This window comes from Sinocyclocheilus rhinocerous, unplaced genomic scaffold, assembly GCF_001515625.1.
Source record: "Sinocyclocheilus rhinocerous isolate Xijiao unplaced genomic scaffold, SAMN03320098_v1.1 scaffold799, whole genome shotgun sequence".
In the NCBI taxonomy this organism is placed as follows: Eukaryota; Metazoa; Chordata; class Actinopteri; order Cypriniformes; family Cyprinidae; genus Sinocyclocheilus; species Sinocyclocheilus rhinocerous.
The window spans coordinates 112,023-127,339 of NW_015636538.1; the positions used below are offsets into that span (position 1 = coordinate 112,023).

Consider the following 15,317-nt stretch of genomic DNA (forward strand, 5'->3'; position numbering starts at 1 on the left):
AATTCAGAATATTTGTAAGAAATACTATGTAAAATATATATTTTTTAAAATATTTAAAAATATAAAAATATAATATAAAATGTCTTACAAAATTATTTCTTATAATGCTATATATTATTTTATATAGCTTGATAATATATATATATATATATACAATCCAATATAATAAGAAATTTAGTGTATGTATATTTGTATATATGTACATACACAAAATATATTATGTTTAATATTGTTTAATATTGTTTTAAGCATAAATATAAATTAAATATAATTTTTTATGTAAATCATATATACAATAATAAATATGAATCATTATTATTTCAATTAAAATCTGCCTAAATCTGTGAGGTAAAGAGTTGAAAGCACTTTGTTCTTCTTTCTTTCTCGTTCTCTGTGCTGTTATGTTCTCATGATGTCAGCGTGTCTGTGCGGATGCCACCCAGTGTGAGCTGGCACACAGTCGGCCGGCCGGCCAACCCCCGAACCCCCCAGCAATTACCCTCACTACCCATAAGCCCCTCCCCGGCCCTGCTCCTTTCCCAGGGGTTCAGGGGCCACTGTACTCACTACACCTCGTTTCCCATACGCATGATCTTGAATTTTCTCCCCCGGCTCATAAAGAGGCGCTCGAAGCCCCTCAGTCTGCAGCCCATTTCCCAAACACTCTCCCTTTATCTGCCAAACCCTCAGCCTCTTTCTGTCTTTTCCACGCTCTCTTTTTGCAGATAATCCGTGCTATTTTTTTTCTTTCCAGTAATATGCTTTCAAGTTTGCCCTGCAGTATTTCCAACTTTAAATTCCTAGGATGAATTCGATTCTCATTCACGTTTAACTTTCTCTTTGAAAATGAAGGTACAGGGCAGTTTTAAAGTTTTTAAAAATTCTATATATATATTTTTTTTAATGTTTTATGTAAATCTTTTTTTTTTAAGTCTAAGTTTTATAGTAGATGAAAATTAGATCGAAAATTCTCTGAAATGTATATATATATATATATTTTTTTTTAGAATAACAAATTCTATTAAAAAACAAGAATTTTAGATTCTAACAACACTAAACTAAAACAGTGCAATAAATGCCTCTAAGCCTGAAAAACGGAGTGTGAAAAACACTGATATGACTAGCCCATGAAACCACTGCAACTGATTTATTACGTGTACAAATAACACGTCTGTCACTCAGTGTCGTATGTTTCTCAGGGATCAGCATGTGTGTGAACTACATGCTCTGTAATGAAATTATCTTTACCCATCAGAAAATTAATTGTCAGCAGCCTTTCATTCTCGCAGCCCATAAAATTGACATAAACTTTACAAACATTCCACACATAGTTTCTCAGGAAGAGCAAAATCAATCACACACACACACACACACGTGTTTCTAAAGGATTTAAACACGCAGTACAAGTCATATTGCTGTGTTGTTTCATTTTGATGACTCAACTATAAATCAATAACAAATTATTAATAATTACAATAAACTATTTAATCGGAATCAGTAAGTGCAAAATCCAAACTTCTTGAAATGAGACATTTGTGAGTTTATCATTAAACATGAGTAAAAATGCACTTGAAATGCAAATGATGGTGTTAACGAGTGTTTACATGTACAACAAAACCCTGATAATGATCAAAAATCATCTATTTTATAACCCTGTTTTTAGGGTTTGCCTGCAAATCAATAAACCCATATCACAAGAAAAACCATCTGAACGTAAACAGACATGATAAAGGTGTTTACATGCAAAACAAAACCTAGATGTTAAGGGATTTAAAATGATTTAAATGACATTTCATGTCTTCTGGTGCATGTAAACACTTCATGATTGGCTAATGCTGTTTATTTAAATTAGGCCTAAGAAAGCTTATCACACCATTAGTTTCATATTATGAGCTGAAATTACTAACCAAATCATGTTTTTTTTTGCAGGCTGCAAAAATGTCTAACAGCATTAGTACCATTTCAGAGGTTTATCTCGTTACTGCTGTTGTTGATGGATTTACAGGGTGGGCGGAGCTTATGTACTGCACTATATCTCATAAATGTTGTTGCTGATTGATTTACAGAGTGAGGAGGGCTTATTAAGTCCTACACTGTATTTAAAAAACTGCTGTTTTTGATTGATTTGTGGAGTGGGCGGGACTTATGCGCTGCTGCAAACTATATTTCATAACTGCTGCTCTTGAGTTACATGTGAAGTTACACTATATTTGAACTGCTGTTTCTGAGTGACGTGTGAAGTGGGCGGGGCTTATAGATAGCAGCACATTATTTTATAACTGCTATTTTAGAGTGACTTTTGGAGAAGGCGTGGCTTATGAAGTCCTGCACTATATTTAAAAACTGCTGCCTTTGATTCATTTATGGGGTGGGCAGGGCTTATGCACTGCTGCATTATATTTCATAACTGCTGCTGTTGAGTGATTTGTGAAGTGGGCGGGGTTTATGGGTTCTTGCACTATTAGATCTTCCCTCCTGTGATCCCAGCAGCCTGCGCAGCCGCGTTATCTCCAGTTTATACCTGCACAAAGACGCCACACCTGAGCATCACATGCCACCTAGAAAGTCATTTCATTAATATCACAGGTGGGTTTTCAAATACAGTACCTGCCCAGGTGATTGTCCACATACTCCTTCAGCTCAGACACCTGCTCCTCTGCAACCGTCGCCCTTGTGATCAGTTGGGCGCGCTCCCTCTCTTGAGCTTCCTGTTGGAATTTTACTGTGTTTACCAGGGTGATGTTTTCATGGTTACATGTAGGGATAATTGTGTATGTTTATACAATATACTGCAATGTTTAATAGTTATCTTATCAGTTATGGTTAATTAACTTTAATGGTTTCTTGCGGCAGGTATTTGGCCTACCATGGTGTCTACTACTACTATCCTGGATCAACGTCATTATAAACAATCAGATTTGATCTTGCTTGAGCACGATCATTTTTTATGAACCATTCAGAGTTTTTGAACCAATCAGAGTCCATCAGAGTTTTTGGCTTGAACCAATCATTTATGTTGGTTCTAGGACTACCTTGCTATTGGTTACCTGTGTGGAGTTGGTTATTTCTCTGATCTGCTTTTGAACATCATTCCAGGAGTCTTGAGTTAGTCCAACCCTGCAGAATTTTTCAAGAACAAAACATAAAATAAGACAGAAAAAAGTATTTTTACATATAACTCTGAATGATACTCACCTCTGAGAAGGCTCTGTAAATACAGCCATCTGAAATACCAAGCACATGATCAAGTCACAGAACTAATCCATTAAATAACACACACACACACACACCTGTTCTCGAGCCAGTTTCAGTTGGCTCTCCAGGCGGGCTTTGTCCTCTCTCAGTCTGTGTAGCTCTCTCTCGGTCTCTCCTCTCAGTTCAGTCCCCGTGGGACTGAAGTGGGCCTCAGGGGGTCCGGCCTCTAAAGAGTGTTCAGGGAGTGCCAGGATCTGCTCACGTTGCAGTCTGGGATACAGAGACACTACTTATCAGACCAAATCAGATCTAGTGTGTGTGGGAGCAGGTTTCGCCAGGGGGGCTGAAATGACTTAAAATGCCCATACAGAAAAAAGTTTCATAAAGAGGCAAAAATGTTCTGAATTCACATCCAAAAAACCAAACTCTGTATTTTAGATTTAGCCTAGAATAATTGTTTTACTGAGCATGTTTAATTTTTAAATAAAAGTTCATTAGTATTTGATTAAAATTTTGGGTTAATTTCATAGTTGAAGCCACGGGTATTAACTAAAACTAACTTTAAACCATTAAAAAAAATCATTATTTGAAATAAAATAAACATAAATATATGTTGAAACAATTTATATTTGATGAATAATATATATGAAATGAAAAAATATATATATAGCTAACTACTAAAATGACAACAAATTTACTAAAACTTTAATGAAAAAAACAAATATTAACAACTACAATAGCATCTCAATGATACTAAAATAACACTATAGTAAAAGCACTTGCTAAATCAGGCGTTCCCTAAATGGGGGTTATGAGGAAACTGTAGGGGGATTGTGAGTTTGGTGATTTTTTCCCCCAAAATAAAACACTTACTAAAATACTATATATAATATTAAATAATATTTTTTTTGTGTTCCTGCATGTCATAGGACCATTAACCGACACCACAGAACGCTGAACATGAGAATGTGTTGTTAAATTATTAAAATATTAATGTAATATCTCAGGCAGACTTTAGGTCAAAGGCTTGTGAATCCTTGTGCTAAATGAACACATGTAAGCATAAATTGTAAATAGTTTGTATTAAGAGCAACAGGTGCAAATCAGTGGATGTTCAAGCACCTGTAAGCAATGAGTAGTTGTTGATACGTGTTGCTCAGACCCTGTATGCGTTTGCGGTACGTTCTGACGGCTTTGGTGAGCTGTTCCTCTCTGGAGCGATAGGATGTTTTCACCTCCTCCAGCATGGACTCAACAAACCCCTTCAACTTCTGTCCCAAATCATCCTCACCAGCTGCGGTTAGACACTCCTACAGCACATTACAAGACTCTTCTAACATCAGTTTGTTTGAAAATGAAGAAATTATACATCAACTAGAAGCCACTATAAAAAGTGTGATTATATGTGTGTTAACCACATGTCTGTTGGCTTGTACACGTACTGTAACGTCCTGAATATAGCGTGTAAGTCGTGCCCTGTACTCTCTGTTGAGTTCCTTCAGATGATTTTGTAGTTTAGATACATCAGCCTCAGCCTCTTTCAGCTGATGTTGAGAAATAATGAGCGTCTGTATGTAGAGAGGGAACAAATCAGCAGCCAGAAACACATATACAGCATCTTCTGTGTGAATGAGTGATAATATACAGACTGCAGACTGCTGGGACAGCTCGTGTCGGGTGCTTTGAATGGCTCTCTTATTCTCCTGCTGTTCCCTCCCCATGGCCACACTATGAGAGGAAGATAACACACACATATACACACATCAGCTGACCTTCAGCGCCCACGTCTCACGACTAAACGAGTCCACACATGTATCAAAGCCTCCCCACTCGTAAAGATAAAAGCTCCACCACATCACTCCTAATGTAGCAGGTGCACAGAGTTTGCTCTCACTGGGTCAAACTTTGAGCACACACCATTGTATCCTCTTCTGAGTGTGGCACTGACTCGGGCGATCCGATCACAGGTGCTCAGGTGAGATAGATGCTATTATCATACGTCTCCTGTGATCATTTGTGATCAGATTTCGAGGGGAGGGTCTATGATTTTGTGACTGTTATTTTAGTATTACAGTATTATACACAGTAGATGCTATTATAGTATTTACACATATTTTGAATTTATTTTTTAAACTTATAATTATATAGCTTTTGTTATAATTCAGTCTTTATTTAAATTTTAGTTTAATTGTTTTATATGCTCGTTATTTTTATTAGTGCTTCTTTTAAACATTTCTATTTAGCTTTAATTATTTTTTATGGCAGATTTAGTTTAAGCAATTTTAGTACAGCTAGTTTAGTACAGCTAGTTAAAATTTTTCACCTAATATTTATATTTTATTTGATTTAAATTAACTAATTAATTTAATTAATTACAAAAATTAATTTTAAATAGTTTCAGATTTAGTCTTAGTTAACAATAACACCATGGGTACAAACATCACTTATTATATCAACATGCTTATGAAACACTAAAAAGTCGTCAAGCTGCTGTTCTCAAATATACAACAGAAGATGTTTCCAATTCTCATTGTTCTTTTAATTGAGCACCTGTTGTTTACTGAACTTCAGTTGTGTGTGCTTCACATGATCTGTGTTGCTACATGTTGATATCAGACATACTGAAGATGTTCCTTGAAATCTTTTGCATCCTTTACAAATGCGCTTGCCAATCTGGCAACATTTCAAAACCCTAGCGCAGTGTATGATTGACAGGTGAGCAGTTGCTCTTTTGTTATTGTGGTCGTGTACACATGCACAAATGTGGTTTCAGTGATCACAAAACATTTTGGGCCCAATTTCACGTGTATTTAGTGCCGCCCACTAGTGATTGGTAACCCGAGATGGGTCAAAATCTGAGCAGATGTCATGGTGTGTCTCACACTTTCTCCTCTAGCTGTCGTTGGTGCCCCTCGTAGCTTTTCCTCAGTTTCTCGAACTCGTCTCTCAGGTTATTCTGCACTCCCTGCATTGAAAAACAACATCAAACATGTATAAAAAACACCATATTACAGAAACATTATGGATAAGCACATTACAACAACAAGAAATGTGATACTTGATAGATATATAGCGTATCTCTGCTTGATTATTTATCTATAAATTATATTATTATATCTATAAACTATATTACTGCCTGGCTATTTATTAAAAGTTGGAAAAAATAAGTGCATCCAGCTTTATCCACATAAATACAGTACAGCTTGACTGTTTATATTGTTGCAAAATGTAAAACTATTATCGTCTAGCTCAATATATAAAGTCAGATATATAAGTACACCTTACTTTATCTGCATTCATTCAGTATACTCACATAAAGTGATATATGCTATGTAGCATATCTCAACTGTCTGATTGTTCATATTGTCGCAAAATGTCACTATATTATTACCCAGCTTTAATCTGCTAAATGCGACTATAAGGCATGAAGATTTTAAGATATTATAAACATTAAAATCATGGTTTTCTGTAAATCTGCTTTGAAACTATGTGTACTGTGAAAAGCATTATACAAATGAACAATTAAGAAATTGACTTGACTTGAAAAACTAGGGATTATATAATAATATACTGCTGATATTCTTACGTTTCTTTTCGGTTGGCTCTTGCTCTGTTCAAACTCCTCTGGCTGTTAAAACAAACATAAAAAACAGAGTATGCACTATTTACAGAGTAGGTACTATTATCACACCACCCTGCATCATATTTGCTTACTGAAATCCAGTACTTGTTTCATACTAATTTTGGGGTGCTGATTCCAAAGCATGTCACACTTTCTCACAAAATATGTTCATTTCATAGCATTTTTGCTTTCGATAACCATTTGTAAGGTGAAGAAGTCTTGTGTTATCCCTTAATCAACAGAAAATCTCCAATAAAGACATGATTCCTGTCTTCCTCTGAGCCGGATTACAACTATTTGTTCAATTCTCACCCCTTTTTCACACGTATGAATGATTCTGAAGACATTATTTTATTTTATTTTATTTCCAGCTTTTCTGCTCCTTTGCAGATTGTAAATTAAATGACACGCTTTGAATACTTCTTTTTGACATTTGACTGCTTTTGTTATTTTGATAATTGCATTCAAGCTGATTCATACTGAGAATTTGAAAAATCTTCAATCTCACTTTGTGAGAAGCTTTACGTGATGGAAACTCAGCATCATCAGATTAAGTAATATTACACCTTTTTTTTCAAGATGCAAGGCTGTGTGATTGTTCATACATTCGGAGTGTGTTCAATTGAATTCAGTCCCTTCTAGAGCAACACACATTGCTCGAGGAAGTATCTGATGAGGATGAGCATGTTTATGTGCGTCTCACCCTGACTCTGTTCTGGGACGTCCTGCTGAGCAGCGCTCGAACCCTCTCCACCTCCAGCGTGTGCCTGTGTGTGCGCTCTCTCTCCTGCAGGAGCGTGTCGTGTGTGTGCGCGAGGGCGAGCAGCTCGGCGCTGAGCTCCTCTGAGTGTGTGCGTTCTCTTTCATAAGCGCCGCTCAGCGACAGGAAGTTGCTCTTTAGCACGGCGTACTCTTCGGCCAGGTCACGCTCACTTCGCTCAATGACTTCTAAGTGTGCCGATGCTGCTGTCACTTCCTGTCTGAGCCGGTCACACTCTGTCTGAAGAGATGAGGCGGTGCCCTCCTGAGATAGAACCTGGGGATGAAAGCATTAAATAAATGTGTTAATCATTATTTTGATCATCAGTGTGCAAGGGCGTAGTTTTGGTTTGAATATTGAGGGGGTTGAAGTGTGAAGTGTTTTAGTAGAGTCCCAGGTCATGCTACCTCATAAGGTTTATTTATTTGTTTGTTTGCTTATATATTTATTTTTGTAAAATGGTATTTTGTGCTATCATCTATGCAAAGTTGGTTGATAACATAACTGCAATAAAGTAACATCATAGTTAACAATTACTTGATTACATAGGATATATATATATATATATTGTTGTACTCGCTAGTTTTGGTTATTGGGGGGGGGTATATAAACTACGCCCCTGTCAGTGTGCACTTACCACGTTTTTCAGTTTAAAGATCTCCGCTTCATACTGCTCTCTCATTTTATTGGCCTCAATCTGCACATCAACAAGGTCTTTTGAGATCTGAAACACATATATATGAAATATGAACCGATGCATCAGACATCAGGCAGATCCCATATTTCCAGGTGCATTTCAGATCCTACCTTCAGTTTGTCTTCCTCACACTGGACCAGTTTGACTGACAGGTCGCTTTTTGACGCAGCCTGCTGGCCCAGTTTGTTCTGGACCGAGTCAAGCTTACTAAACAGCGCTTCATTTCGTTCCCGCAGCTGTACCTGTAAATCAATCACAACATTCAGTGTTTTGGTTAAGTGACCCCCAGTAAACGTATATAAGTATAATCAAGATTTTATTTATAGTAATACTCAGTAAAAACAGTAACACTTAATTAATTACTGAGAAAAATTATGAAAATGCATAATTAAATGGTTTTTTACACTACTGTTCAAAGGTTTGTGGCTCACCAAGGCTGCAATTATTTGATCAAAAATACATTAAAACCAGCAATTAAATTGTGAAATATTAATTCAAATTAAAATAGCTGTTTTCTGTGTAATTTATTCCTGTGATCAAAGCTGAATTTTCAGCATCATTACTCCAGTCTTTAGTGTCACATGATCCTTCAGAAATCATTCTAATACGTTGTTTTGCTGCTAAAAAAAAATCTGATTATTATCAATGTTGAAAACAGTTTGCTGCTTCATTTTTGTGGAAACTATGATAGTTTTTAGGATTCATTGAGGAATAGAAAGTTCAAAAGAACAGCATTTATTTGATATAGAAATCTTTTGTCTTACTGTCACTTTTAATCAATTTAATGTGTACATGCTGAATAAAGGTAATCATTTCTTAAGTCAATCAATCAATCAACCTATCTTACCCCAAACTTTTGGTGTAGTGTAGTGAATGGTAGTGTATATATTTCTCACTTACCCTGATTAAAAACCCTGGGTTTTTACAATCCAATTATTTATAATGCATAAAAGATAAAAGTCCAAATGTGAATTTATATAAACTTTATATAAATTGTTTGGCTTAACTAATGGCCTATTTTAACTAATATAATTTAAAAAAAAAAAAAAATTTTATGAAACTTCTTAAGAGTTAATTAATTCCTTTCAGATGACAAGAAACTATCTTACATTTTCTTCAGTCAGAGAGTGAATTTGCTCCTGAAGTTCGTTAATTGAGCTCTGTTTATTCGTCGAGTCCATGTTCTGCAGCTGTCAGAGGTGTGTTATGCCTGGTTTCTATAAACACGAGTCTCCATGGGCGTTCATAATGATCCTCACTCTGAGAAACAGCAAACTGTGAAAGAGAGCTACATTTGAAGTGAATCACATTAAACGATTCTTTCCGATGATTCAGTTGAATCATCAGAGTTGCTTAATTATTCAAATCCCGTTGATTAGACATGTTTTTATCAATCAGCATTCGATGCTATGTCATGAACACGTTAAATAATAGAAATACTGAACACACTGGATTAAAAATATATACAGAGATATGATTTGTGCTGCATCTGCTCAACAAATGTTTTCTAAACAAATGAATCATTAACAACAACATCAAGTCTCAGCACAATATAAGACATATATAGCCTGAGAAGCAGTCTATGGCCAAATCAGAAACAGTACTTGCATTGCCTATCAGATCTGTTTTGTTGTGGAAACAGTTTTGCTGAATTGTTCTTTCTGTTTGGTAAATATCAAGGGCTCTTGTGAAAGTCCAAAACCCCATTGTCCTTTACAATAGAAACGGGTTGTAAATCCAGAGCATTTCTTGTCTAGTTCGACGGCAGGCATATTGTTCAACTGAATCGTGATTCATTTGTCTGATACGGGATAAACTGTAACAACAAATTGAAAAATATTGATTCGGCATATTAACCTTGTTAATGCACGAAAACGAATGAATTGTGGCATTACTTTTGCGTATTGACTCGCTGAATCAGTTAACTGAACAGATTCATTAAAAAGAGTCAAATTTGGTAAACTGAACCCCAGCAGCGGTAAACATCTTTTAGTCCACTTTTATGGTTAAATAACAGTTCAAATTAATACATTTATTAAACTCGAAAACTAATGAAAGTGAAAATATATGCCAGTCTGGCAATGCAAAACATGTTCAAAATGAGTCTAATGTTATGAAATGAAACATACCTGCAACAAACTGAACTGAAACTATAATTAAACCCATTATCAATAAAACTTACCTCGAAAACAAAATTACTTAAAAGAATCCCCTTTTGAGACAAACTGTTCGAAAGAACCGATTCGCTGAGGAAACGGCCGTTAGTTTTTATTCTAACTGGCGGGAAAAATGGCTAATCAGCGAAGATCAGGGACAAATAAAACGCATTATGAATAATTAAAACACATTATATCTTCCACAAAATACACAAACCACTTGAACATTTAACTTTGAGAGAGGTAATGTAATTCACTCAATATGATTAAGTAAATGTAGAAAAATTTATTAAAATGTATACAAGATATATGATACAAAGATAGCAGAACAAGTCTGGTCATTAAATAATTTGTAAATTGTACAAAATGACTTAAATATAATGGTCCCACGGCATTCTTGTTCAAAAGGCCACACACACATCACGTATGTAAGTGCATTCTGGGCATTCGCACACAAGCTACTCTACTAAGGCAACCTGCAAAGTGGCTTTAACAAAATCACACCTATCGAAGACGTGCCATTTACTAGACTGGCAGTCCCATAGAAATATGGCACATTTTTTTAAAAATGGTGTGAGCAAACCAAGTCTCAGGCAGGCAGGCTTCTGTAGGCTTGTCGTGTGCGTTTCTGTACGCATTGAAAAATGTATGCAATTTTCTCCAGTTATCTTGAGGACCTCCTAAGCAAGTCGTTCTCTCAATGATTGATGTTCTCATCTTCCTCCACCTCTTCATCATCCTCTGCAGCATGGGTGTTCGTCTCTCTGTAGACCAGACGGACACCAGCAGCGTTCTGTAGAGCCTCCAGACTGGTTTGACTCACGTACAAGCTCAAGTTTATGTTGGGACGCGTTGATCTCAATTCCTCTATTTTAGTCCAAGCCTAATACACATACAAAAACAATATTTCATCAAAATATAACTGGAAACAGATGTTAAAGGAATAGTTCATCCTAAAATGACAATACATTATTGACCCTCATGTCATTCCAAACAAGATAGTTTCTAGTGACCAAATTTGTTATCCTGTACAACTTTTCTAACCTTATTCAAATACTTTTGGGTCCATACAATAAATTTGCGTTAGGAACAGACAGAAATTTAGGTTTTCAGACCTGCATAAAGTGTCTTCAAACCCCTTTTGTGTTCCATAGAAGAAAAAAAAACAGCATTGAGAGGGATTTCAATGACATGAGGGCAAGTAAATAATGGTGAAAACCATTCCTCCAGAGTATAGCATGGCTATGGTTTCTCTTAAATACTAAGGCGGCTTTCACACTGGCAGTTTTGTTGGAACAGTTCACATGAGAAACTGGTAATGTAAAATCTGTCATTCGGACCCGGGAGTGCACAGCGGTACCAAACCCAAAATTACCTGTAGGAGCTCATCTAAAGTTTGGTTGCAATTGCTGGAAAGTCTCTAGTTAAGTCATTTGGTTGTATATGTCAATAGCCAAAATGCTCTTGATTGCTGTTCGCTCACTTAACACGTTTTATTTGGATTAAAACTAAACAGTATATATATATATAAGTAAAAATATTAACTGTTACATGATTTATGTATAATGAGTAGTTTCCAATATTACAAGAAAACATGTGATTATTGTACCACTGCACTGGAGTGATAAAATGAGCAGTGAAAAAAAAGAAGCTTGTACAATACATTTTAACAGCCCTAGAGATGCACCGATTGCAATTTTCTTGGCCATTCCGATTTCTGCTTTTTTTTAATTTTATTTTTTTAAGTGTGACCTGCCGATACCGATTTTTGCTGATTCTGATTTTCTTTCTAAGAACCATAATTGACAGCATATACAAACAAAAATCTATACTTTTTTCAATGCAAAAAAAAATAAAAATTACTTAATAAAAATGTATTAAACATTACAATTCCCCCAATCTGGACTAAGTTACAGATATTCTCTATAAGTGCATTTACACTGCAAAATTGCAAATGCATAAATAATTTTATAAGATTAATGTTTTAAATATTATTATTATAACAAAATGCAATACTTTTAAATATGAAACCAAACCACCAGTAGGTGGCGGCAAATGACTGTGAGCCATTTAGTCATTCATTCAACCAATTCGTTCAAACGGCAGATTCATTCAGAAACGAGGGTCTTTTATGAATGGTTTTCTGAATCGTCGGTCATTGGTCCGGGCCGATCATGCGGAAAACTGGCTAATACCGGTCCCTGGCCGGTCGATCGGTGCATCTCTAATAATTAAGCGTGAAAATGACTAAAGGAAACATCTAAACCAACTAAGATGATTCATATTCTTGATGAAAATATTGGTATTTTACCTGTTCTAGAATAAGCCATATCGGTGTAATGACGACATCATTAGTTCAAGAAAAACACATATAGGGGAAGAAAGTGGTAAATATTGATCTTAGATATGAGTGAAAGTGAGCATGCAGCATAATCGCGTAAAGCGAGTGCCATCAGAATATGTTTTCTCCTCAAAAGAGTCCGTTTGCAAGTCTTCATGCAATGCACATAGTTCACTATGCTGCACATAATTTCCCCACGTTGTGTTGTCTATCATGCTCGCTTTGCATGTTTGTAATGATGGAAGATGAACGCAAATGCATTGGGTTTAATAGAATCAAGCGAGTCTGAAACCAATGTTGTGGGAACTCCAGGAATAACTGCACTTTGATTCGGACCGCAGCAAATGTGTCCAGTGTGAAAGTCCCCTAAAACACAACATACTACAAACCTCAACATACCTGCTGAAAGTTGCCATGATGGCAGTAGTGCTCCACCAGGAACCCATACACATCTCCAACACGCACTGCAGGGTCCAGATCCTTCTCTTCCAGCAGAGACTCGCACACACGCACCGACTGGATCCTCCTCATGCATCCTACACACACACACAAATACATGTACAAATGTGACCCTGGAGCACAAAACCAGTCATAAGTAGCATGGGTAAATTTGTAGCAATAGCAACAATACATTGTATGGGCCAAAATTATGGATTTTTCTTTTATGCCAAAAATCATTATAGGATATCAAGTAAAGATCATGTTCCATAAAATATATTTTGTAAATTTTCTACCGTAAATACATCAAAACTTAAATTTTGATTAGTAATATGCATTGCTAAGAACTTCATTTAGACAACTTTAAAGGTGATTTTCTCAATATTTTGATTTTTTTTGCACCCTCAGATTCCAGATTTTAGGTAGTTGTAGCTCAGCCAAATATTGTCCTATCCTAACAAACCATTCATCAAAGGAAAGCTTATTTATTCAGCTTTCAGGTAATGTGTAAATCTCAATTTCCAAAAATTGACCCTTATGACTGGTTTTGTGGTCCAGGGTCACAAATGAAATAAAATAAAACAAAACAAAATACTCCTTTTTCATCAGTACCTTCTTGCCTGAATGAATCTCTTGACGAGGCCGAATCTCTGTGTCAGTATAAGAAGTTTGCTGTCAGCCTCGTCTCCACTGCGACCCTTTGCTTTAGTCAGACACTTGCACGCCTCCGTCAGAGCGCCATACGCCTTCTCATAATTCTGATAGTCGTCAATTTCCACCTGTGTGCATTCACAAAAATAAAGAATAAAAGAACCATTTTTGGTTTCTCAAAGAACCTTTCAGTGAACAATTCTTAAAAGAACCATTTTTTCTTAATGTGAACATTTTAATAATCTCTAAAGAAACTTTTTCCACTATAAAGAACCTTTTGTGGAATGGGAAGGTTCTATGGATGGTAAATGTCCTTCATGGAACCACTAATGCCAATAAATGTATTTTTAACACTGTAAGGTGTTGATTATTGCATGGTCAGTTTTCACAGTACCGTCGGACACACGCTCTCAGTACCTCAGCACAGGCCTCATAAAAGCCAGCGAGCAGATCGAGCGCACGTCCTTTTGTGTAGAAGCCGATGATGTTCTTCATGATCTCCGCGTCGTTCCTCCAGTCCAGTGACTGCAGGTAGTTGGCTGCCATCACGTAAATTTCCTTCTGTCTGGAAACACCTGCGAAAAACACTATTTTCTCGGTATCGCCGGATTTCAACAGCGCTCGCATTGCCTGTCAAAGATGAGAACAGGAACAGAGAAGAAAAGCTTGATATCTTTGCTTTTAGACGAGCCTGGTGAAAACCTATTTCAGGATAAGGGAAGATATAAATAGGCAATAAGTAAATATAAAAGAGAAAAAAATAGCTGGTGAAAACCCATGCATTTTTTTCAGAGCCCCAAACAGAAAAAAATATGCAATTTTGTGAGGCTGATTCTATATTTATATGGCCAGAAAGTAAGATTAAATTATGTTAGCTTGTAATGTAAAATCAACGAGACCTTATAAGAGTATATCAGACTACTAATACATAAAATTCATACAAATATTAGATGTCACTCTATAGCTCCCATTAATGTCTTAGTGAGATGCTTAGTTTTATGATCAAAGCTCTGTAGTTTCAAATCATATAATGCAATGCAATACAATGACGATTGAGAATTGAACAAATAAACGTGAAATAAATGTGTAAAACTAGTTTTGATCATGTTTATAATTTAAAGACCTCAGAAATTCATACATCAATACACAGCAAGCTTTATAGGGTTCATTTGAGTTGAAATTATTTTAAAGGGGTCATATGATGTTGCTAAAAAGAACATTATTTGGTGTATTTGGTGTAATGAAATGTGTTTATGCGGTTTAAAGTTTAAAAAACACATTATTTTCCATACTGTACATTGTTTCTCCTCTATGCCCCGCCTTTTTGAAACGCGTCGATTTTTACAAAACTCATCGGTCTGAAAAAGCGAGGTGTGCTGTGATTGGCCAGCTATCCAGTGCGTTGTGATTGGCCGAATACCTCAAGCGTGAGACGGAAATGTTACGCCCCTCACCAT

At 36.1% G+C, this 15,317-nt stretch overlaps 1 protein-coding gene and 1 pseudogene across 2 annotated transcripts; both read right to left on the reverse strand.

Annotated features, from left to right (window-relative positions):
* Positions 1 to 1,810: 1,810 nt before the first annotated feature.
* On the reverse strand, positions 1,811 to 9,657 carry LOC107747889 (coiled-coil domain-containing protein 78-like). Of its 2 annotated transcripts, none has more exons than XM_016562503.1 (14): positions 9,384 to 9,657; positions 8,385 to 8,516; positions 8,215 to 8,301; positions 7,521 to 7,853; positions 6,782 to 6,823; positions 6,078 to 6,160; positions 4,845 to 4,923; positions 4,638 to 4,763; positions 4,318 to 4,505; positions 3,291 to 3,465; positions 3,196 to 3,224; positions 3,048 to 3,117; positions 2,608 to 2,708; positions 1,811 to 2,521 (listed from the first exon to the last, which is right to left on the reverse strand). In XM_016562503.1, the coding sequence occupies exons 1-14, from the start codon at positions 9,453 to 9,455 to the stop codon at positions 2,395 to 2,397; spliced, it is 1,644 nt and encodes a 547-aa protein (XP_016417989.1). In that variant the 5' UTR covers positions 9,456 to 9,657; the 3' UTR covers positions 1,811 to 2,394. The 2 variants fall into 2 exon arrangements, with proteins under 2 accessions (XP_016417989.1, XP_016417988.1); XM_016562502.1 differs by having other exon boundaries at positions 4,611 to 4,763.
* A 1,339-nt stretch (positions 9,658 to 10,996) lies between these two features.
* Positions 10,997 to 15,317, reverse strand: part of LOC107747848 (intraflagellar transport protein 140 homolog) — a 68,360-nt pseudogene continuing 64,039 nt past the window's right edge.

Coding starts and splice junctions, on each gene's coding strand:
- LOC107747889 (XM_016562502.1), bottom strand. CDS start 9,455: ATGGACTCGACGAATAAACAGAGCTCAATTAACGAACTTCAGGAGCAA. Junction 6,824..7,520: donor CGTCCCAGAACAGAGTCAGG/GTGAGACGCACA, acceptor TTGTTTTAACAG/CCAGAGGAGTTTGAACAGAG. Junction 2,522..2,607: donor GTGGACAATCACCTGGGCAG/GTACTGTATTTG, acceptor GTCTTTGTGCAG/GTATAAACTGGAGATAACGC.